We start from the raw sequence: 21,739 nt of genomic DNA on the forward strand, positions 1-21,739 counted from the left end.
GTCCGTTCTGCCCTGTTCTCTGGGGTCTTGATATCTATGGGTCCGGGCACTGCTGTCTGTCCGACTAGTCTTTGGGTTCAGACACTCCCAAAGTTCAGACGCCACTAGGACTATCGATGCTCGCGCTCATCTGCCCCACCCCTCACCCGCCGAACCACGCGTAGAGAGAAGCACACACACAGCGCCGGCTTGAAAAGCTTTAAGAAAACAACCGAGGGCCGATGCGCGCCTGCTAGAGTCAGTCTTCCACGCGGTACGGTATCATGGGGGCCAGATAGTCTGAGTGCCTGATCCCGAAGCTCCAGCCACGAGGCTTCCGGTGCTGCGGGCCAGGAGATGCTGCTGATCTTACCCCAGGGACCCTGTCCTCAGACCCTCATCCCCTCATCCCCTCATCCCCTGCCCCTTGACCCTGGACTCCAGACCACCTGGTCCACGCTGTAGGTTGCGGGTCCTGGCTTCTGAGTGCTTTCTTGGGGTAGCGAAGTCCGTGCTAGCATGGTGAACTGCGGGGCTCGAGTCTTGTAGACCCCCGGGTTCACAACGTGGTAGGCACAGGGGCCTGGGGTCTAGGACAGGAGCAGGGTGTTGAGTCTAGCCTCAATTCCTTGTGGACTACTGATCCTTTTTTCCCCTCCCTCAGGCTAGATTTTTCACTATGTACCCCAGGCTGACTTTGAACTCACAATCCTCCTGCCTCAGTTTCCTAAGTGGTAGAATGCCTGGTGTTTTTCACCACCCCCAGTTCTACTAACTCTCTTGATTACTAGAGACGTTCAGCTGGCAGTTCTTTCCCACACCTTGCTGAGGTCCTCGAAGCAGCTGCCCACAGCGCTGCGCCCATAGATGGAGTAGGTTGGGGCTGAGACTTTGCCTATGACACGAGGACCCAAGAGCGAAGGCACAGTGTAGGACGCAGGGCCTAGGGAGGAGCCAACAAGAAGTTATGTTGGACCAATTTCCTTGTCTTTATGGCAGACTGCTGGTTGGGGTGTGGGAAGGTCTCTAGTGCTGGATACAGCCCTCTGACCTCACCTGGGGTTTGCTGCTTCGAGAGGATGCCCCAGTTTCGGGAAGCGATGGTATGCCGGGGAGCACTGGGGTACGTTGCGTTTCCCGCGCGTTCTGGGAAGTATCTGCCTATGGGATGGACCAAGAGTGTGGGCCAGAACTGGGGCTGGGTGGGGGTGGGGTGTGGGGAGCCTAGCCTGGGGATTTGGCACTTGAGAGAAATTGGAGCCACATTAAGGTTCGGGTTTCTGGATATGGGTAGAAGGTTCCCGGGATTCTGGGTTTGGGTGGGTAGTTTCCCAGTGGGCTTTCTTAGAGGCAGTTCCACGTTGGGGAGACCCGTGCCCCAGGGTGCTGACCCGGTCCCGGAGTGAGGACGGGTGCTGTGTGGCGTAGACGACCATAGATGGAGAAGGCTGGGGTGCCATCGGTTCCGCGCACGGTCATGCGAGCGGGCACCAGGTGGCTCGGCCCCGGCCCGCAGGTTGTGTGCTGCAAGGGCAGGCGCGAGCCGAAGGTGAAGGCGGGGGCGCGCGGCCGAGATGGGTCGTGCAGGATGTAACCTGCGGGAGCATCCCCGCGTCACCTTCCGCAGCGCCCTGCAGCTGCCAGCTTTGCTCCTTTCCCTCCCCCACTTCACCAAGGCAGTCCCAGCACAGAATCCGTTATCTTTTGGCCTCCCTTTCTGCTCCGGGCAGAGTCCTCCGGTTCTTGGATTCCTGGCACCAGTGTAGACCGCCCACAGTCCCACCTTCCCCTACTTCCTCCCGGGTATCCGCCCTTGCTACCGGTGTTCGGTGGCAGCTTGTATTTGGGCCCTGGGCCTCTGTGGAGCGCCGCGATGGGGCCGCGGGGCCGATGTGGCCGCCAAGTGCCGACCCAGACCTCTGAGCCCATGGCGCAGGCGGGGCCGCTTAGGGCTTGCAGCACCTGTGGACAGAATTCGGAGGAGACGCGCTTCCCTAGCTCCACTCAGGGCCAGCGCGACCGACGGCAAGGCCGAACAGTATCCCATGACACCCGGAAAACAAACAGTAGTTTCGTAGGCTGGGAGGCGGGTGCACTGGGGCAGGAACGAGCTTCAAAGCCATCTCTGGCCTCCTATCCCAGGGCTTTCAGTACCAGTGTTTAACTAACTAAAGGCCAAGTTTGGAACCAGACATTGGAAAGAGAATGGTCTAGAGTTTCTGGGTGGGAGAGGTGTTTTAGAGGCGTTGGGAAAGGGTGTCCTTTGAAGGGGTCTTGTAGGGGCACAGGATGCTCCGAGGGAAGGTCTGGAGACGCACTAACCTGCTGCGATGGTGACCCTCTTGAGAAAGCAAAGCCGGGCAGTTTGACAAACTCTCATCAAACTCTCAGACCCATTATGTCCCGTCTTGCTTCCTGGCAACCAGATCAAGTGCCTGGCCCCACCCTCCGGGGCCTTCAGCCCTATCATCTCCGGCCACTGCTGAGACTTTGTGCTGATGGACACAAGGCCCGGCCACGGGCCAGCACACCCATTCCAGAATTAGATAAATCTGTGGACAAAAAAAGTTTAGGGAAACAAACAAACAAACAAACAAACAAAAAACAACAAAAAAGCCCCCCGAGTTTAAGAAAAAAGGAATAACACAGAAAGTTCAATTTATTTATGTATCTATGTAAGCCCACGAAATATTTGCAAAACCTAATGTTTTGGGCCAGAAAATAATACCAGTTGAATAGAGAGGCAGCAATGTATGATTAAATCACACTCCAATACAAATTCTCAGTGAACAATTTTTTAAGTAAAAAAAAAAAAAGATTAAAAACTTTGGGATTAAAATGAAACTCAAACCTCGGGTTATAAATGATATAAAATACTTGAGATGAAAACTGTATAGGCTACAGCTGAAGTTGTATTCAGAGAAAAAAATAGCCCTAAGATAACCTCAATGTTAATAAAAATTTTAATGTTTAATGACATTTAAAATTCATTTTACAAGTAGGGTGAGAAAAAAATCCCCAAAACCAAACCAAACAATAGCAAAAAAGAAAGAAAGAAAGAAAGAAAGAAAGAAAGAAAGAAAGAAAGGAAGGAAGGAAGAAAAAACAGTGGTGGAGTTAGCCTGTAGTTCCAACCCTCAGAGCTGGAGCAGGAAGGTCTCAAGTTCAAGGCCAGCCTGGGATACATAGATCACATCTCAATTAAAATAAAATGCAACAAAAAGATACTAACAAAATTATAGGCGAAATTATAAATATCTATTTGTAAAAAAATGACAATTGAGGGAGCTTGGTAAAGGCAAAAATAATAGCTAACAAAATTAGACACCAGGCCAGGTGTGATGGAGCATACCTGAAATCCCAGCACTTGGGATGTGATGGCAGGTTGGCTCTCTGAGTTCAAGGCCAGCCTGGTCTATCTGATAAATCCCTTGGGTCTTATATATAGAATCTGCAAATGAGGGTTTTTTTGTCTTTTCCTATTTGTGTCCATTTTTATTCCTTTTGTTTTATTGCTGTAGCTAAGACTTCAAGGAATATGTTGAATAAAAGTGGAGAAAGTAATCATTTTGTCTTGTTTCTGGTTTTCGTGGAATGCTTTTATGTTTTTTCTCTTTGGTATGATGTTGGCTGTATGTTTGTCATATATAGTCTTTTTGTGTTAAAATATGTCTGTTTTGTTCCTAGTTTCCTAGGGTGTTTTATCAAAAAAGGATATTGGATTTTTGCCAAAAGCCTTTTCTGCATCTATTGAGATGGTCATGTGATTTCTGCCTTTGAGGCTAGTTATGTTTGTATTACATTAGCTGATTTACCTATGTTGCTGAGCCATTGCTCCAACTTATTTTTTTTTACATTTTGTTTGTTTTTGAGACAGGGTTTCTCTGTGTAACAGTCCTGACTGTCCTGGAACTCACTCTGTAGACCAGGCTGGCCTTGAACTGGCTGAGATCTGCCTGTCCCTGCCTCCCAAGTGCTGGGATTAAAGGTATGAGTCCCACCGCCCAGCTATATTTTACATTCCTATTTTATTAGTTTTTGTTATGGTAGATCTTGATTCTCTCTCTCTCTCTCTCTCTCTCTCTCTCTCTCTCTCTCCCCACATCCGTCTCTCCCTCCCTCCCTCTCTCCTTCCTTCCTTTCTTCCTTCTTTCCTTCCTTCCTTCCTTCCTTCCTTCCTTCCTTCCTTCCTTCCTTCCTTCCTTTCTTCTTTCCAGGGTCCTACTACATAGCTCTGGTTCTCCCGGAGTTCACTGCCTAGAGCAGACTGGCCAAAAATGCTCAAGAAATCTCCTTACCTCTCCTTCCTGAGCCCCCTACATGGTCCTCATTCTTTGTGGTTTGCGTTGATTTCTACCTTCACTTTCCCTCTGTGACCTTCCTCTCCCTTTAACTGCCCTGAATCTTCGGAAGCTGTGCGGAGCTGCCAAGGTACTGGCTAGCCCATAAAGAGGGACTGGGAAAGTGGCAGCTCTAACTATCGAAGGTCCAGGATCTCAAATTTAACCACAAACCAAACTTAACTACAGAGCCTGAGGCTGGGACAGGGAATAATGGCAAGAAAGGCCTCTGCCAGTTGAAGTCCACCTTAAGGTGTAAGGCTCAACTCAACCTCTCACTGTTACCTAATAGTTCTATGGGAAGCTGGGATGCGACCAGGCCAGATGAGATATTTGAGGCTCAGCAGAGCCCAGGCTAGGTGCCAGGGACACTCTTGTCACCTCCTTGATGCCCGAGTCAAGGAGTGGTTGGGTCCATTGTGTTCCAGAGGAAGAAAAGGTCCACTTCCTGTTGGAGGAGCTACCTTTATTTGTGGGGACTCCAGTCTCTTTTTCTATGTGTCTGGGTCATTCCTGGTAAATGTTAAGATATATTTAAATCCTGATATAGATTCCAGTGATGAGCAGGCTGAGAAGTCCCCTCCCAAAAATACCAAATGCTTATGCCTAGTGGAGTATCCACATGCCAGCCCCTGAGAACCAAACAGGGCCAAGAGGTGGGATGGAGTGTGATTTGGTTCAGATAGGAACGGCTTAGGAGTGAGAGGAATCCTAGGGACTGGACTGGTAGGGCACCGGGCCAGAGAGGGTTTCTGAAGGCTCTGGGTACAGTTTAATGAAGTGACTGCAGGAGAGCCAGGCTATGCCCTGAGCTTCTCTGAGGGACCCTGGGGCAGCACCTGAACAGGGTAGTAAAAAGGAGCCAGGAGGCTCCAGATTTAAGTTAGGGTGGAATAATACTGGCCACAGAGAGGGAGATAGAATGTTTAGGTTTTCTTCATTCTTTCTCACTTTTATTTTTCCCTCTTGACTGGAAAGCGACTTTATCTCTTTATTGGAGTAATGTTTGGTAGCTGATGGAGGAGGGAGGATGAGACCTTCACTTGTCTCACATCCAGAAGGTAACTCTCATGACCCTCATTCCAGGGTCTTCACTTTCAGCCTGAACCCCCCACCCGCCACCCGCACACACACCCTTCCCTAGTGGCCATGGTGGAACTGGCCTCTCCGGTTTCTGGTAATTTCATAGGGGCAGCATCATGTTGCTAAGCCCCGAGATAGCATCTCCCTGTGTGGTAACCCTTCCCTGTCAGAGCTCTTACATAGCTTATAGGGTGTAGGGTGAATTGGGGGGGGGGGAGTATGAGGGTCTTTAAGGCAGAAGATAGTTGGGTGAAATGTTGGCAGTGTGTCCAGGAATACTTTCATTTGTCCCTAGGACCCTGAGCAAAGAAGGAGGGGGAAGGGGCGGAACTGGTGTACACAGCCAAGGGCAGGCTGCTGTAGACCATGGGATTTCCTGATAAGGCTAGTTTGGTTTACTGACAAGCCTGCAAACCTGATTGTCTAGGGCCCAGAGAGTCAGTCCACCTTAACGGGCTGTCTCTAGGTGAGCTGCCCACAGTGTCATCTGCCCAGGCTGGGTGTGGGGCACACATAGCTGTCAGCCAGAACAGGCTCTTCACAGCACAACTGCGGTCTGCACCATGCTCCAGGGTGCTGGAGAGGTTAGTGGGCCCCTCTGGGGCTGGGATGGTGATGGAGAGGACGACTGGGATGGAGCTGTACTCACCTTGCTGGCACTAGCTGTGGTAGCCACCATAGCACTGACTTTGCAGTGGTTTGGCTCCAGGCAGGACCAGGAGGCAGACAGATCAGCATCCACACCTCCGGGTGTGCAACAGGTTCAGGCTGAAGGAAACAAGTTGGCCCTGCACCCGAAGTCCAAGGACAGTGATGGCAGTGAGGGGCAGAGCAAAGGACAGGAGAAATCGGGGGCTCCTGGAGACGGCCAGAGAAGACCAGCTACAGCGAGGGCCCAGGACCCGGAGCCATCACGAGGCAAAAGTGCGGAATCAGATGCTTGGCTTTCACTCAAGACACCTGGAGAGGTGGCCAGTAGAGGGATCATCCCAGCAACCATGGGAAAGAAAAGAAGGGAGCCACCCAGGCCAGAAACTTCCTTCCAGGGCCACAGCAAAGCAAGGGATATTCCTGTCCCCATCACGATCCGCTTTACTCCTCGAAGTCCTGACAGCAAAACAGAGATGCAGGTGGCGGCAGCTGGCACCTGTGGTAAGGGGGCAGCTCAGCAGGGCCCCGTCCATACAGAGCAACAGGACACCAGCCCGTGGCACCTGGGTGTGGGGACTCCTGGGCCCCTGGAGAGAAGCCTAGGCAGCTTGCGCAGGCGTCGGAGGCCCGGTGCCAGATCAGGAGACCGACCCTGCCGTCCTCTCAAGCTGGACCCCCTCCGCCTGGGCACTGTGGTGAGTGTGTGGGATGCTGTGGATTTGGCAACTGCTGCCACTCAGGACATCCTCACCAGCAGTTCCCTTGCAGGTCCCTCACTGCACCACTCAGACAGGGGGCTTAAGGGTCCTGAGGAGATGGGCCTAGCTGATGCCGTGGAGAGTCCACCTCGGGTGGACTCCGGAGACGTGTGTGGGAGGAGCGGCCTTCAGCTTGGTCCCTCCAGCATTGCAGGCTCAGGGGCTAAGGATGGCGAGAACAGGGAGCCTGGGTCCCCTGCCCCTCAGGAGACTCAGGGGATCCTGGCTGGTGAGGAAGCCTGGTCCCGGGAGAGTGGGGCAGCTGTTGTCACCAGCAACTTCACATCCTCCCAAGGCCCCTTGCCGGAAGAGCTGCACTCTGAGGCCCGTGAAGACCAGAGCAAGATGGAAAGATTAGGAGATGGCCACCTCATTAGCCAAGGGAGAGGCGCCCGTCAGGGCAAGGAAAGTGAGCAGATAGCTGGAGGTTCAGCTGCCGGCCAGAGGGCTGTGCTTATCCCGGACAAGACGAAGTCCACTGGTGGCTTCCGCTGCACCCCCTCCCATAATCTTCCAGCCTCTCCTCTGACCCGGAATACAGAGCTGGTTCCATCCTCTGCCACGGCAGTACATTCCAGCCCTAGGGTTCCCCACGCAGTCTCTACCCTTGCTCCTTTAAACAGTTTGTCTCTGGAAGTTAACCAGGGTGGTGAAAATCTCAGAGCAGGACCAGCCTCCTTTCCAACTCAGACTTTAGCCTCAGCAGGAGCCCCAACTTCAGCCCCGGAAGCAATCCTAGCACCATCCTCAATATCACCCCCAACCTTAACCTCAGCCCCATCCTTAACCCCAGCACCAGTTAAAGCCTTAAGCTCAATTTCAACACCAACCCCATCTCTAACGTCATCCCCAACCCCATCCCCAACTCCAGTTACAGCCTTAACCCTAATTTCAGTACCAGCCCCATCCCCAACATCACCCCCAACCCCAGCCTCTGCCCTAGTTGAAGCCCAGGTTTCTGCAATAGACAGTGAACCAAGACCTATGTCTCGGGAGTCAAGTGTGGGCCTCTCCAAGCGCTCCCTGGATGGACGAATCTCAGCTAGCTGGGGAAACCTTATTACCATGGTTCTTAGAAGTCACCCCTTCCCTAGGCAAGAAAAGGCTGATGGTAGTGCTCCGAGGGCAGATCTTCAGAGTCCCGCTCAGCCCAGCACATCCGCATATCTGGGCGGTAGACAGCCAGGTACCTCCTCTGCAGGGGCCATCTCCAGCCTCCAGGACAAACACAGACCACTGTCAATCTTAGTCACACCAGTAGGTTCAGGGGGCCAAGATGAGGGCAGATGTGAAACGCAGCCGATGAGCGTGGATGCTAATGCGTCTTCCACTCGGGACCTCAGAGGAGATGAAACCAAGGAGAAAAGTCAAGAATCTCTGGCCCCAGCTGCAAAGCCTGAGGCTGTCCCAGAGTTCCCTGCGCCGTCACAGCCTGGTCTCGTCCCATCTACTATGAAGCAGGAAGCTCAGCCCATCCCTCAGCCTCGGCAACGGAGAAAACGTAGCTTAGCTCAGAGCTCTGAACAGATACTTACTCAGGAGGTATCCCAGAAGCCCCCGGGGCAGGTGCTAAAGGAGGGAACCAGACCTGCAGGCAGCAGGGACATACTCACAGAGAAGCAGAAAGAGACACAAAAGCTTATGATTTTTCTGCAGAAGCCTGGCAGCTGGGGAGTGGTGGAGGGGCCTCAGAAGTCCCGCTTACAGGCCTCGCAGCCTACCACAGCAACGGCGCTATGGCCTCCAAAGCTAGATCTAGGCAGCTGCTTGGAGGTTTTGGCCTTTGCCCAGCAGCGTGGAGAGCTGGGCTTAGCCCAGGACACCTATGTCTTGATGAGCAACAACTTGCTGCATGTCCTGGGAGACCCACACCTCTACCGACAGCTGAGTGGCGCCGAGAGGGAGCGCATTCTGAACCTGCGGACCTGCCAGGGCCAGACAGTGCTGGGGGTTCTCGAGCTGCCCAGCCTTTATCAGGTGAGCCGCTCAGGGCTCACGAGGGGCCCTCTTGGTGAGGACGCACCTGCAACCAGGCCTGAGCATTTGCATCTTCATACATACCTTCATGTGTTCAACCCACAAGAGAATGTGTGGCGGCCCCTGATTCAGGTACCAGAGGAGGTCCCACTCCGGGGATGTGGTCTGTGCACTATGCATAACTATCTGTTTCTGGCAGGTGGCATCAGAGGTTCTGGTGCCAAGGCTGTCTGCTCTAACAAGGTGTTCTGCTATAACCCTCTGACCAACATTTGGAGCCAGGTTCGGCCCATGCAGCAAGCCCGGGCCCAGCTCAAATTGGTGGCTCTGGATGGGATGCTTTACGCCATTGGTGGAGAGTGCCTATATAGCATGGAGCGCTATGACCCACGCACAGATACCTGGACCTTGAGAGCATCCCTCCCCGAGGGCACCTTCCCTGTGGCCCATGAGGCTGTGGTCTGCCGAGGAGAAATCTATGTCACTGGGGGTCATCTCTTCTACCGCCTGCTCAGATACAGCCCAGTGAAAGACTCGTGGGATGAGTGCCCCTATAGTGCCAGCCACCGGCGCTCCAGTGATATGGTGGCACTAGGAGGCTTCCTATACCGCTTTGACTTGTTGCGGGGTGTAGGCGCTGCAGTGATGCGCTACAACACAGTGACAGGCTCCTGGAGCCGTGCTGCCTCCCTGCCCCTGCCTGACCCTGCCCCGCTCCACTGCACAGTACTGGGCAACACCATTTACTGTCTCAACCACCAGGTCACGGCTACCTTCACAGTTTCGGAGGGGACTGCCCAGTTCCAGGCACAGGAGCTGCAGCCCTTTCCCCTAGGAAGTAAGGGGGTCCTCTATCCATTCACTCTGACTTTGCCCCCCAAGACCTGGTTACAGACCACAATCTAAGTTCTGGGTGAAAAAAACAGAACCGTATGTCTGCTCTCAAGAGAAACCCTTCTTTGGGTGGGTCTGAGTGGACCCGGGGTGTGGGGAAGAAACCTAGGAGCAGAACTTTCTGTTTTGTGCCCAAAGCTCTCTGTCAAGTTAAGGGTTGTTAATTATCTGAAATGAATCCCTTCTATCCCCCCCCCAACCCTGGCTCTCTTGGTCCTTTTTTGGCTCCCACTATACCCTGCTGGTTTGGGTCCCAGGTCCTACCTGCTTAGGATGTCTTGGCTTCATCACAACCCTGTGTGGGATTCTTTGGTACTTGTTGGAAACCCCTTTGAACTTCCTGTGTTCTCCCAAGATGGAAAATGAAACAAAGTTTCTCAGGAAACATCCTCACTCTGGGATTTTGGGGCACACACCTTTACTCCAAGCACTCGGGAGGCAGAGGCAGGTGGACCTCTGTGAGTTCTAGGCCATCCTGGTCTACAGAGCTAGTTCCAGGACAGTCAAAACTACACAGAGAAACCTATCTCAAAACAAAACAAATAAACAAAAAACCCAAACCAAACCAAAAACCAAAAAACCAAAAACAAACAAAAGAGTCTGGATTTGAATGGCACTTCAGTATCTTATTCCTTGATTGGATAATCACTCTGCTGCCCACAGTCCCAGCCCAGGTTGGGTCAGGACTGTTTGACACCTTGCGAGCCTCTCTCAAACTCTCTGGGCCCCCACACCACTTCTTTCAAGCTCTTTCTAGATTGGATTTGGGCTTTACTCTAGTTAAACCTGCTGTTAGCTGTGTAAAGCAGGAGAGGCATTTACTACTCCTCTGATCGCCTGCCATTCAGGAGGTCCGTGGGACAGGATCACCGGCGGCCATCTGGCCTGGTGTCTGAGGCTAACTACTGACACCCACTTTAGGCAGGTAGATAAATCTGAGTGCTCTTTCTTTTTTCTTTTCTTTTCTTTTCTTTTCTTTTCTTTTTTTTTTTTTTTTTTGTTTTTCAAGACAGGGTTTCTCTGTAGCTTTGGATCCTATCCTGGAACTAGCTCTTGTAGACCAGGCTGGCCTTGAACTCACAGAGATCTGTCTGCCTCTGCCTCCTGAGTGCTGGGATTAAAGGTGTGTGCCACCACCACCTGGCTCAAATCTGAGTACTCATGCTTGTCCTGGCCTGCAACCTGATTTGTCCCAACTAGGCCATTTTCTACAGAAAGAAAGAAAGAAAGAAAGAAAGAAAGAAAGAAAGAAAGAAAGAAAGAAAGAAAGAAAGAAAGGAAGGAAGGAAGGAAGAAAGAAAGAAAGAAAGAAATTTACAGGCTGGAGAGATGACTGTGTTCAGAGCACTGGTTACTCTTCCAGAGGACCCAGGTTTGAGTCCTAGAATCCACATAGTGGCTAACAACTGTCTGTAGCCTCATTCCTGGGGATCTGACACCCTCTTCTGGTATTTGCGGGAAAACACATGGTTCACAAACATACATGCAGTTAAAACATACATACACATAAAATAATAAAATATTTTAAAAAGAAATGATTTTTTTATTATTATTATTGTGAGGGAAATGCATGTGCCACGTGTATTGTGAGGAGGTCAGAGAACAACTCTGTGGGTTGCTCTTCTCCTTATCCCTTTAGGTGGTCCTGGGGACTGGGCCCAGTCTTGAGTGGAAGCGCCTGTGACTGCAGTCTCACCAGCCCCGTTTCCCCTTCTTTGTTCTGCACTTAGGACAACTGACACCAACAGGTGTTGCCCACCGAAAGCATCTCCCTCACACACCCTTCTTTGCTCACAGAGTCTGATATGAAGTTGTGTCAATCGTAGTGCAAGACAGAAAGGAGCTCTTGGGTTTGCTCGAAAATAAGTTTATTGAGAAACGAGTGTCGTGTACACAGCTACACACCTGGGCCTCTGAACCCATGCCCCTGGCTTCTGCACTCAGGCTGGTGACAGATGGTGGCTTACTGCTTGCGTTTAGTCTCAGTGAGTAGCTCTTGCCAGTTCTTCTCCATCTCCTCTTTGCAGTTAAGGAAGGCATCCTCCAGCCGGCGCATGGACTCTGCTAGTGTGGGGTTGGTACGCATGACCACCATATCGTAAGCCATCCAGGTTGCCTGCACTACAACAAACAGGTCCAGTCAGGTGACAGGTGCTGAAGCTCTGGTGGGGGGGGGCACTGTGTTCAGCGTTAGGGGTCAGACCCTGGGGGACACCAAGTATCCTAAGAAGAGAAAGCTGAGAGGGTGCTATAAGCCTCCTATAAAACTTCTTTCTACAGTAGCAACGATGACACCCCCTGAAGGTCTCGGTACTTAAGCCTATGACAGTAACAAGCTGGAGATTAGTCTGATATGGAATGGCAGAAAAGTTAGAGCAAAGCATGGGCTCTTACCTGTCTGTAGTCCACAGCTAATGGTCTGCACGGTGGCTCTTAAGAAGTCATAATTTTTACCCAAGCTTACATGCTCAAGGTGATCCAACCATTTCTAGACCCATGAGACTCAAATAATGCATTTTTTCATGTCCAGTGACCTGAGGCACCTTTCTACCTGTCCCTGACTCAGTAGGGCACAGGGCAGGCCTTCTCCTCGAGAGGTTAGGGTGCCTCACTGTTAGCATCCTTGAGCATTCACCATCACACAGACGAGCATCTCTGCTCTTCCTCAGAACAACTGGCGCACATCTGGACCATCTAAGTGAGCACATGCTTCTTGCGCAGATGCAGTGGAAGTGTGTGTGGAGCCCATTCTGCAGCATCCACTTCTGGTGCGGCACTTCCCTCTAGACTTACAGAACATGGTCTGCCCCTCTGCTTGACAACTGAACACAGCAGACATGTCCCTTAGAATTCCTCTACTAGGGTGAAAAGTATTGGATACTTTGGGAAATTGTATCTTCAAGGAAATTCACCAATGAGATTACAGGAAGATGATTAGTGCTAGATATGAGCATGTGTACATATGTGAGAGCAACATCACTTCATCGCAGCCTCGAAGTAGTGGAGAGAAGCATGTACTTAGTTATGGGAAAATCATTTACAGGACTCAACAGAGTTTATATGATTCTATTACTAGCATGGGGGATCCTTTAATTTTTGAGTTAGGAATGGCACTTGGGACACTTCTTACAATGTAGACCACTGGATCATTCCACAGCAGTTTTTATCTAGCAGGTTGGGGATCATTCTAGTACAAAGGGTCTGCAGACCACCCTTTTCAAATCCCTGGCAGCAGATTACATGTGGATCTGGAAACCAAAGCAGAGTCTGCTTCTCATCCCTCTACCTGCTAGCTATGTGACCTTAAACAAGGGAACAAATTTGCTGATTCAGTCTCCTCAGTCACAAGATAAGAGACCACCTGGTAGCTTCCAGTGAGAACCAAACAGACACTATATGAACCACTTAGAATATATTATGGACTGAATGTATGCGTACCTCTCCATTTATTACTGAAACATGGTCCCAAGTTAATGGCATAGGTGATGGGCCTCTGGGAGATGTGCAGTAGTCAGGGTAGAGCCCTCATGACTCATGGGAGAGACACAGCACCTGCAGCTGGCCGTGTGAGGACACACTGAGAAGGAGGATGACTGCACAAACATGGAAGAGACTTCTCACCAGATAACGTGCTGGCAACTTGATCTTGGATTTCCCAATTCTAGGACCAACCATGAGAAATAAATGTTTATTTTTAAAGCTATCTTATTTGTGGCCATTTGTTATGGTACAGATTAGTCAGAAATTGGTATCAACCAGGAGAGTGTTGCTACAGCAACACCTGGAAGTATGGGAGTAGCTTTGGTGGTGGGTAGAGGTGGCCAGAGTTTTGAAGCACATAATAGAAGTACATGATACAGTAGTGACATGAATGGAGTTTTAAAAGTAATTCTGGATCAGGAAGGAAAGAGGAATTTGGAGCCAAACCCTCTGCTTCAGAGAGAATATATGTAATCCTGGACAGGTTGTTTGGGGACCTACAGATGGTAAAGCCATTCTTATGACAGCGCAGATGGAAATGAGGACTGTTAATTGGGAGCTGGAAGAAAGGTGACCCTTGTCCTAACTGTCAAAGGACTTGGCTGGGTTGTATTTATGCTCAAGATTTTGTAAAATGTAGAATTATGAACAATGAAACTGGATATCCAGTAGAGAATTGCTTAAAATTAGAAACTTTTTTTTGTTTGTTTGTTTTCAAGACAGGGTTTCTCTGTGTAACAGCCCGGGCTGTCCTGGAACTCACTCTGTAGACCAGGCTGGCCTCAAACTCACAGAGATCCGCCTGCCTCTGCCTCCCTGAGTGCTGGGATTAAAGGTGTGCGCCACCACTGCCCAGCTCCTCCTTGGAAATTTCTCTCTTAGGATAGAGTTCTTGTTTCATTTTGTTTGTTTTTGTTGTTTTTTTTTTTTAATTCTGGAAGTTTTTATTCTTCCCATGTTGGGAATCAAACTGAAGCTTCGCACAAGCTGTGGAGGGTGTGGTTATTTGAATGAGAATGAGCCCGTAGGCTTGTAAGTTTGAATACTCGGTCCTCAGTTAATGGAAGTGTTTGGGAAGGAGTTGGAGGTGTGGCCTTGTTGGCCCAGTCAGCATGCCAGGCCCAGACACACACACACACACACACACACACACACACACACACTCTGCCTGCAACTTGTGGATCAGATGTGAGCTCTCAGCTGCTTCTCCAGTACCATGCCTGCCTGCTGTCACACACCATGATGGTCACGTCTCACCTTCTCACACTGTCAACAAGCTCCCAGTTAAACACTTCCTTTAAGAGTTGTCTTGGTTATGGTATCTTCTCACAGCAATGGAGGTAACTGAAACAGAGGGCTCAGCTCCAGAACAGAGGTGTGTTCAAGAGCCTGTTTGTCTCTCTTTCATGGACACTGACTTTATAAAAGAATTTTTCTTCTTTCTCTGTTTTGGCCTAGGAAGCTCAGAGGATATGTACGTGACATTTATTTATTTATTTATTTATTTATTTATTTATTTATTTATTTATTATGTATACAATATTCTCTCTGTATGTATCCCTGCAGGCCAGAAGATGGCACCAGACCCTATTACAGATGATTGTGAGCCACCATGTGGTTGCTGGGAATTGAACTCAGGACCTTTGGAAGAGCAGGCAATGCTCTTAACCACTGAGCCATCTCTCCAGCCCCTGTGACATTTATTTTTTTTAGTTACTTTTATATCCTGACATTATTTTCTTTCCTATCTTAAGTCTTTGCCCTGAGTACCTGAATTATTTATTTTATAGTAAAAGTTTCTAGTTTTGGCCGGGTGGTGGTTGTACACGTCTTTAATCCCAGCACTCAGGAGGCAGAGGCAGGCGGATCTCTGTGAGTTTGAGGTCAGCCTGGTCTACAGAGTGAGTTCTAGGACAGCCAGGGCTGTTACACAGAGAAACCTTGTCTTGAAAACAAAACCAAAACCAAAACAAAACAAAACAAAAAAACTACAAAAAAACCCTCACAAAACCAAAACAAGAAATTCCCAAGGAGGTTCCTCTATGAAGAATATTGGGGGCTGCAGAGATAGTTCAGTGGTTAAGGGCATGCCTGCTTTTCCAGAGGACAGGGGTTTGATTCGCAGCACCCACGTGACCAGTCACAACTATCTATAACTCCCAGGAGATTGATCTGATGCTCCTTTCTGGCCTCATTGAGCATTGCAAACAGAGTGCAAGGCATACATACAGGAAGGCAAAAATCCATACATATAAAATAAATATATTTACAATAAAAGTTAAGAACAGGTGTATTCTGCTCTTGTAGAATATTAGTTAAAGATGTCTACATTCATTTACGCTGTGAAATATTTGTTTAATGATGCAAAGATGTTTTGCATTCTTTTATGTTGCATTTGTTACTTTTTTGAAGCTGTGTTACTTTGCCTGTCTAAAATACCTGATTGGTCTAATAAAGAGCTGAACAACAGCCAATAGCAAGGCAGGAAAAAGAATGGGTGGGGCTGCCAGACAGATGGAATAAATAGGAGAAATCTGGGAAGAGATGACTGAGGAGCAAGAAGAGGAGGAGGACATCGGGATACAGCCACCCAGCTACACAGCAAGCCAAGGAGTAAGTAAAGAAAGATATTCAGAAATAGAGAAAGATAAAAGTCCAGAGGCAAAAGATAGACGGAATGATTTAAGTTAAGAGAAGCTGGCTGGAAACAAGCCAAGCTAAGGCTGGGCATTCATAAGAGAGAATAAGCCTCTGTGTGTGGTTTATTTGGGAGTTGGGGGGGTGGGCCCCCAAAGGGTAAGAGCCAAAGAACAAAGACAAAACAAAATCAAACAACAAACAAACAAAAACGCCACAACATTCTGTAGTTGCAAGTAACTTTGACGTCATCTGTATCTTAAATACAAGGAGGCCCCTCCATGCCTGTAGTTAGAATCACTGATAAAGGTTAGCTGGCAAAACGGCTCACAGCACTGTAAGGGAGAACAAATCAATCAGACAGCAAGTCACTCTATTACTTGCATAACCTTCTTGTTTTCTGATCCAAGGGAAATATTTTAGGTATATAGAATAGGAAGAATGAAACAGAAGATTCTCCAGAAATATGTGTGTCTTGTTTTGTTTTGTAAAGACAGGGTCTCCTGTAGTTCAGGCTGTCCTCAACCTTGCTAGGTAGCTGCGGACAACCTTGAACTCCTGTTCCTCTTGCCGCCACCTCCCGAGCGCTAGGATTACAGGAGTGTGTGACCACATTCCACTGCAGAAACGTCTTTTTAACCCCTACACTCAGGAGGCAGAGGCAGGAGGATCTCCGTGAGTTCGAGGCCAGTCTGGTCTACAGAGCTAGTTCCAGGTCAGCTAAGACTGATACATAGAGAAACCCTGTCTTGAAAAACCAAAAAAAAAGTTTCTTGAGGTTTAGATTTATTTACTATTTACTGATTGCCATTCTGTGCTGCCATTTGCCAAGGCAGCGCTGGCACTGCTCACAGGGTATACAGTGGACACATCTGTGTTCCTGAAAAGCCCATGATAAGTTGCAGTGGGAGAAGACAGATAATCACATACAAGGCATTGGAGTGTGAGACACGCTGAGAAGGAAATAAACAGTACATGCTGTAACAGAGAAGTGGCAGGCAAAGTTGAGGCCAGCCCTATGGAGAGGCCACACAGAGCAGCCTCCTGCCAAGACTGTAGCTGGGCGGGGGAATACTTGCCTAGTATCCTCAAGGTTCTAGCGCCACAACCACCAAAAGAAAGGAGGAAAGGGAAGGGGAAATAAAATCTCCTATCAACACACATGTGAGTTTGGAAGCAGATTTTCCGTACCCTGCCAAGAGTTCAGAGACTGAAGCCATGGTGACTATGATGTTAGGAGAACCAGCCAGAACAGTTCAGCTACGCTGAGTTCGGATTTATTACCCTAAAGATGGCCACACTAAATGCTTTTGGTGTCCAGCCTCTTGGACGGTTATGCAGCAGCAGATAGCAGACACTGACTTAGGTGTCGAGAATATGACATAATAAACCCTAACCCATGAGGGGTAGTTTTGGAAAAGAGCAGTGAGCAGGAAGGCTGTAATGATTTTGAAGTGAGAATTAGCAAAAGTTTACAGTTCTTTAAGTGCACTGACTCCAGAATCAACAATAAAAACTCAGAGTGGTGAGGGAAATCTTAGTGAAAACTGAAGGGGCGGGGGGCTTTGTTAGGTAGAGGCAGATGATCAAGCAACATCATCACAAGAAATAATTTCAAAGGCAAAAAAATGTACCTAATGAGCTCTTTATTGGGATTTAGGTACATTGTTTTTATTTTTCAGAGTGTGAGAAGAGGTACAGTTTGTGCCTGGGAATAAACCCAGGGCACTGAACACATGGTAATCTCATTCTACCATCAGTTGCCTCACCCAGAATGGGAATAATAATGGTACATATCCTCCCTAAAATTGTTAAAAGAAGTAAATGAGGTCATGTGTTTAGAGCATGTGGAAAAGATATCAACATGTACATAATAAACATAGCCTGAATTATCACTGTCAATAACATAGTAAGGGTGCTAAATAGCCAGACCCGTGAAACCTTCTTGTGGTCTAGTATTAGTTAACAAATAAAGTAGAAAAATATCCATTACTTCTTTTTAAAAATTATTTATTTTTATCTATCTATCTATCTATCTATCTATTTATTTATTTATTTATTTATTTATTTATTTATTTATTTATTTGTCTGCATGTATGTCTGTGAGGGTGTCAGACCCCTAGAAATGGAGTTACAGGCAATTGTGAGCTTCCATGTGGGTGCTGGAAATTGTACCAGGGTCCTTTGGAAGAGCAGTCAGTGTTCTTAACCATTGTGCCATCTCTCCAGCCCCAAAATATCCATTTCTAAAAGGATATCTCTAACAAAACTATAGAAGTATGTACAGAGAAAAATATGTAGAAGCCAGGTATGGTGGCATACACGTTTCATCCCAGAACTCAGGAGGCAGAGGCAAGTGGATCTCTGTGAGTTCAAGACCAGGCTGGTCTACACAGTGAATTCCAGGACAGCCAAAGCTATGTAGAGAGATCCTATCTCACACACACAAACAAAAAACAACAAAAAAGTAAAAAAGAAAAGAAAAAGGGAAAAGACAAAAATCTAGAAACTATTGCAAAGCTGAAACCTTAATGAGTAGCTGAACAGCCTGACGTGTCACCTCTAGAACCAGAATACTTCCTGTTGAAAATACCACTTTTCCAGCCCGGTGTGGTGGCTCATGTCTGTAATCCCAGCACTTGGGAGGCTGAGGCAGGAGGATTACTAGGTATTAAGACACCATCGTGAGCTATACAGCAAGCTCCAGGCCAGCCTGAGCTAAAGAGTGAGACTTCTCAAAGAAACTCAAACAAACAAAACATTGTTGTCCCATACTAATGTAAAGGATTGAAGAAGCTTTGGACATAGCATTTATTTCACATATGAACATGGGTTCAACCCCCAGCCCAGGAAAACAAAGATCTAACGAATACCATAACATTCAGTTTTAACACAAATCCAAACAGAATATTAAGTAAATGAATCTGTTACTGGAAAACCCAGAACCATAAAATACAAAAAAGGTCTGAGGAAGGGGAACCTCCTGAATGGTGATGCTGGTGATGCTAACAACATCAACAACAGCTGTGTGACACTGTACTCTCTTAAACCTGGAGTATAACACTGCAGCTAAGCTATCATAGAAGCTGTTACAACTTCATGGTGGCCCTGGTGTGGTAACACATGCCTTTAACACCAGCGCTCTGGAGACAGAGGCACGAAGAGCTCCTTGAGTTGGAGGCCGGTCTAATCTACACACTGAGTTCCAGGCCAGCCTACGTTACATAGTGAGGCCCTCCCCTCTTCAAAGGTGGCTGAGGCTGGGGAGATGGTTCAAGGAAAGTACTTCCTGTGTAAATAATACAAGGAGCCAAATTCAATCCTCAGTCGTCATGAGGAACGTTGGGCATGGAGGGCCATGTGGTACTCCTAGCTCTAGGGTTGTGGAGGCGGGGGATCCCCTAGGGCTTGATGGTCAGCTAGTCAAGCTGAATCAACACACTTCAGGTTCAAAGAGAGTCTGTATCAAAAAAATAAGGCGGAGGGTGATCCAAGAGGACACAGCCTGACCTCTGACCTCTACATGTATGCACACACATATCTACACAAACATTTACATGCACACACGTGCACACGCGCACACACACATGCACACACACAGAACTTCATGAGTTAAAATGGGTGTGGTGGTTTGACTGAAAATGGCCCCATAGGCTCATCTATTTGAATACTTAGTCCTCATTGGCCGACTAGTTTGGGAAGGATTAGGAGGTGTGGCCTTGCTGGAGGATATGGCACTGGGGGTGGGTTTTGAGGTTTCAAAAGCCCATGCCATTCCCAGTTAGCTCTTTCTACCTTGTGGTTGTGTTTCAAGTTGCATGTTCTTAGCTGGCATGCCCACCGGCTGCCATGGTGCCCACCTGAGTACCTGGTATTACAGGTGTGTGACACTACTCTGTTTGAAGGAGTTATATTTGTAGTGGAAAATGAATTTCAGACCTTTTTTTTTTTGTTTGTTTTTTGTTTTTTGTTTTTTCGAGACAGGGTTTCTCTGTAGCTTTAGAGCCTGTCCTGGAACTAGCTCTTATAGACCAGGCTGGTCTCGAACTCACAGAGATCCGCCTGCCTCTGCCTCCCGAGTGCTGGGATTAAAGGCGTGCGCCACCACCGCCCGGCATTACAGACCTTTTAGAAAAGGATAACTAAAATGTATTTAAAATGTTCATATATATATATATATATATATATATATGCAAATATACAGGCCCAAAAAAAACCCTGCAAACATTTCTAAACAGAAAATTTTACAACCTGCTATGAATAATTTGCTTAAAACTGTGTGTGTGTGTTGGTGTGCACACGTTCATGTGCCACAGTGCATGTGTGGAGGACAGAAGTTGACGGCTTTGAGGAGTCGATTCTCTCCGACTGCAAGGGTGAACTCAGCTGGTCAGGCTCAGCTACAGTGCCTGTACACACTCAGTCATCTTGCTTGCTCCAAAATTGTTTGCATTTGAGTAAAGTATATATGCCCTGTAAAACCTTCTTCCCCAATAATTTTCTGTAGCAAAATTTGGGCTCACAGATAATAAGAATTTTTTGTGCTTTTTTTTTTTTTGTTTTTCAAGACAGGGTTTCTCTGTGTAGCTCTGGCTATCCTGGAACTCACTCTGTAGACTAGGCTGACTCAAACTCAGAGATCTGCCTGTTTCTGCCTCCCAAGTGCTGGAACTAAAGACATATGCATATTTTTTTTAAAGTTTTTTATTTTGTTTTGAGACAGGATTTCTCTGTGTAGCTCAGGCTGTCCTGGAGCTCACTAAATAGAGCAGACTGGCCTCGAACTCAGAAATTTGCCTCTAGAATCATTCTGAATTAAGAACATATGAAAGTATAATGTTGTTGCTACTGCTTCATGAAAACATGCTGAGTAAAATAACAATATAATATCCCTTCCCAAGAATAAATAAATATATACATCCTGTTGCTGCTTTATTCCACAGTGCTGTGCCTCCCAGTTTTAGTAATTCATTAATCTTATCATGATCATTCCAAACCTTTCAACTTAAGTAATTCACAGACAGACTGTTCAGCTTCTGTTCTCTAGTGTAACAATGACCTGAGCTTGCCATTTGGTGTGCACGTGAGTTAGTACCTGGTGCTATGCCAGTTACATGTCTCTATTTCTACTCTCAAGAAGGTAGCAGTCCATAGGTAGAAGTTAGATATAATCACATGAAAGATAATCAAAATAATTCACAGTCATTCACTGAAACTATCAATAGTTACAAGCTATAAAGTTGGAAGGATGTTAGGGAAGCCCTTATGGGAGAAAGCACTTGATATATGTCCAAAAGTTAAGGAGACAAGGAAGCCTTGGAAAGAAGAGGAAGACATCCTGTTTGGGAAGACAGCCTACCTGAGATTTTTTCCATCTCTTCCAATAGCTTCTCCAGGTCCTTATTCAGGTCGGACAGCATTTTCAGCATGTTATCATAGTTTCTTTCCCCAGGATCAGAGTCAGCCATCTAGGCAGTGAACAAAATGAAGCTGTATGGGACATATTGGCGTTTTAGTTCCCACCCTACAGCTCACAGAGCAATCTCTGAACAACTGCTACCCTGTCTGTCAAGGGTTGAACACACCTCCTATGCCCCAGAGGTACTGGAGGTTAGATGGGAATGTGTGAGAGAATAAATAAATGAGTATGACATGTGATGATTGTTCTTTTCTTTCTTTGATCCTTTCTCTTTTTTTGTTTTTTTGTTTTGGTTTGTTTGTTTTTGTTTGTTTTTGAGGCAGGGTTTCTCTGTGTAACAGTCCTGGCTGTCCTGGAACTCACTCTGTAGACCAGGCTGGCCTCAAACTCACAGAGAACTGCCTGCCTCTGTCTCCCGAGTTCTGGGATTAAAGGCGTGCGCCACCACTGCCCAGCTCTTTGACCCTTGTTATGTGTCATACTTAGCTTCAGATGTCAACTTGACACATCTGGGAAGATGG

The 21,739-nt window shown here is 47.7% G+C and overlaps 3 protein-coding genes across 5 annotated transcripts; 1 reads left to right on the plus strand and 2 right to left on the minus strand.

The window, feature by feature from the left end:
- Window positions 1-184: 184 nt before the first annotated feature.
- Window positions 185-2,402, minus strand: Odf3b (outer dense fiber of sperm tails 3B). 3 transcript variants are annotated; one of them, XM_038341286.1, is made up of 7 exons: window positions 2,302-2,402; window positions 1,800-1,941; window positions 1,371-1,574; window positions 1,036-1,140; window positions 801-922; window positions 429-569; window positions 185-322 (listed from the first exon to the last, which is right to left on the minus strand). In XM_038341286.1, exons 2-7 carry the CDS (start codon window positions 1,906-1,908, stop codon window positions 239-241), a joined length of 765 nt encoding a protein of 254 aa, XP_038197214.1. In that variant the 5' UTR covers window positions 1,909-1,941; window positions 2,302-2,402; the 3' UTR covers window positions 185-238. The 3 variants fall into 3 exon arrangements, with proteins under 3 accessions (XP_038197214.1, XP_041911577.1, XP_038197212.1); XM_042055643.1 differs by lacking the exon at window positions 2,302-2,402 and having other exon boundaries at window positions 1,800-2,038; XM_038341284.1 differs by having other exon boundaries at window positions 1,036-1,574; window positions 1,800-2,380.
- A 3,563-nt stretch (window positions 2,403-5,965) lies between these two features.
- Klhdc7b (kelch domain containing 7B) lies at window positions 5,966-9,694 on the plus strand. Its single transcript, XM_038344222.1, has one exon. It carries the CDS (start codon window positions 5,966-5,968, stop codon window positions 9,692-9,694), a length of 3,729 nt encoding a protein of 1,242 aa, XP_038200150.1.
- Window positions 9,695-11,645: 1,951 nt separating this feature from the next.
- On the minus strand, window positions 11,646-21,267 carry Syce3 (synaptonemal complex central element protein 3). Its single transcript, XM_038341205.1, has 2 exons — window positions 21,159-21,267; window positions 11,646-11,803 (listed from the first exon to the last, which is right to left on the minus strand). The coding sequence occupies exons 1-2, from the start codon at window positions 21,265-21,267 to the stop codon at window positions 11,646-11,648; spliced, it is 267 nt and encodes an 88-aa protein (XP_038197133.1).
- Between the last annotated feature and the right edge of the window lie 472 nt (window positions 21,268-21,739).

This window comes from Arvicola amphibius, chromosome 9 (genome assembly GCF_903992535.2).
Source record: "Arvicola amphibius chromosome 9, mArvAmp1.2, whole genome shotgun sequence".
Classification (NCBI taxonomy): domain Eukaryota; kingdom Metazoa; phylum Chordata; class Mammalia; order Rodentia; family Cricetidae; genus Arvicola; species Arvicola amphibius.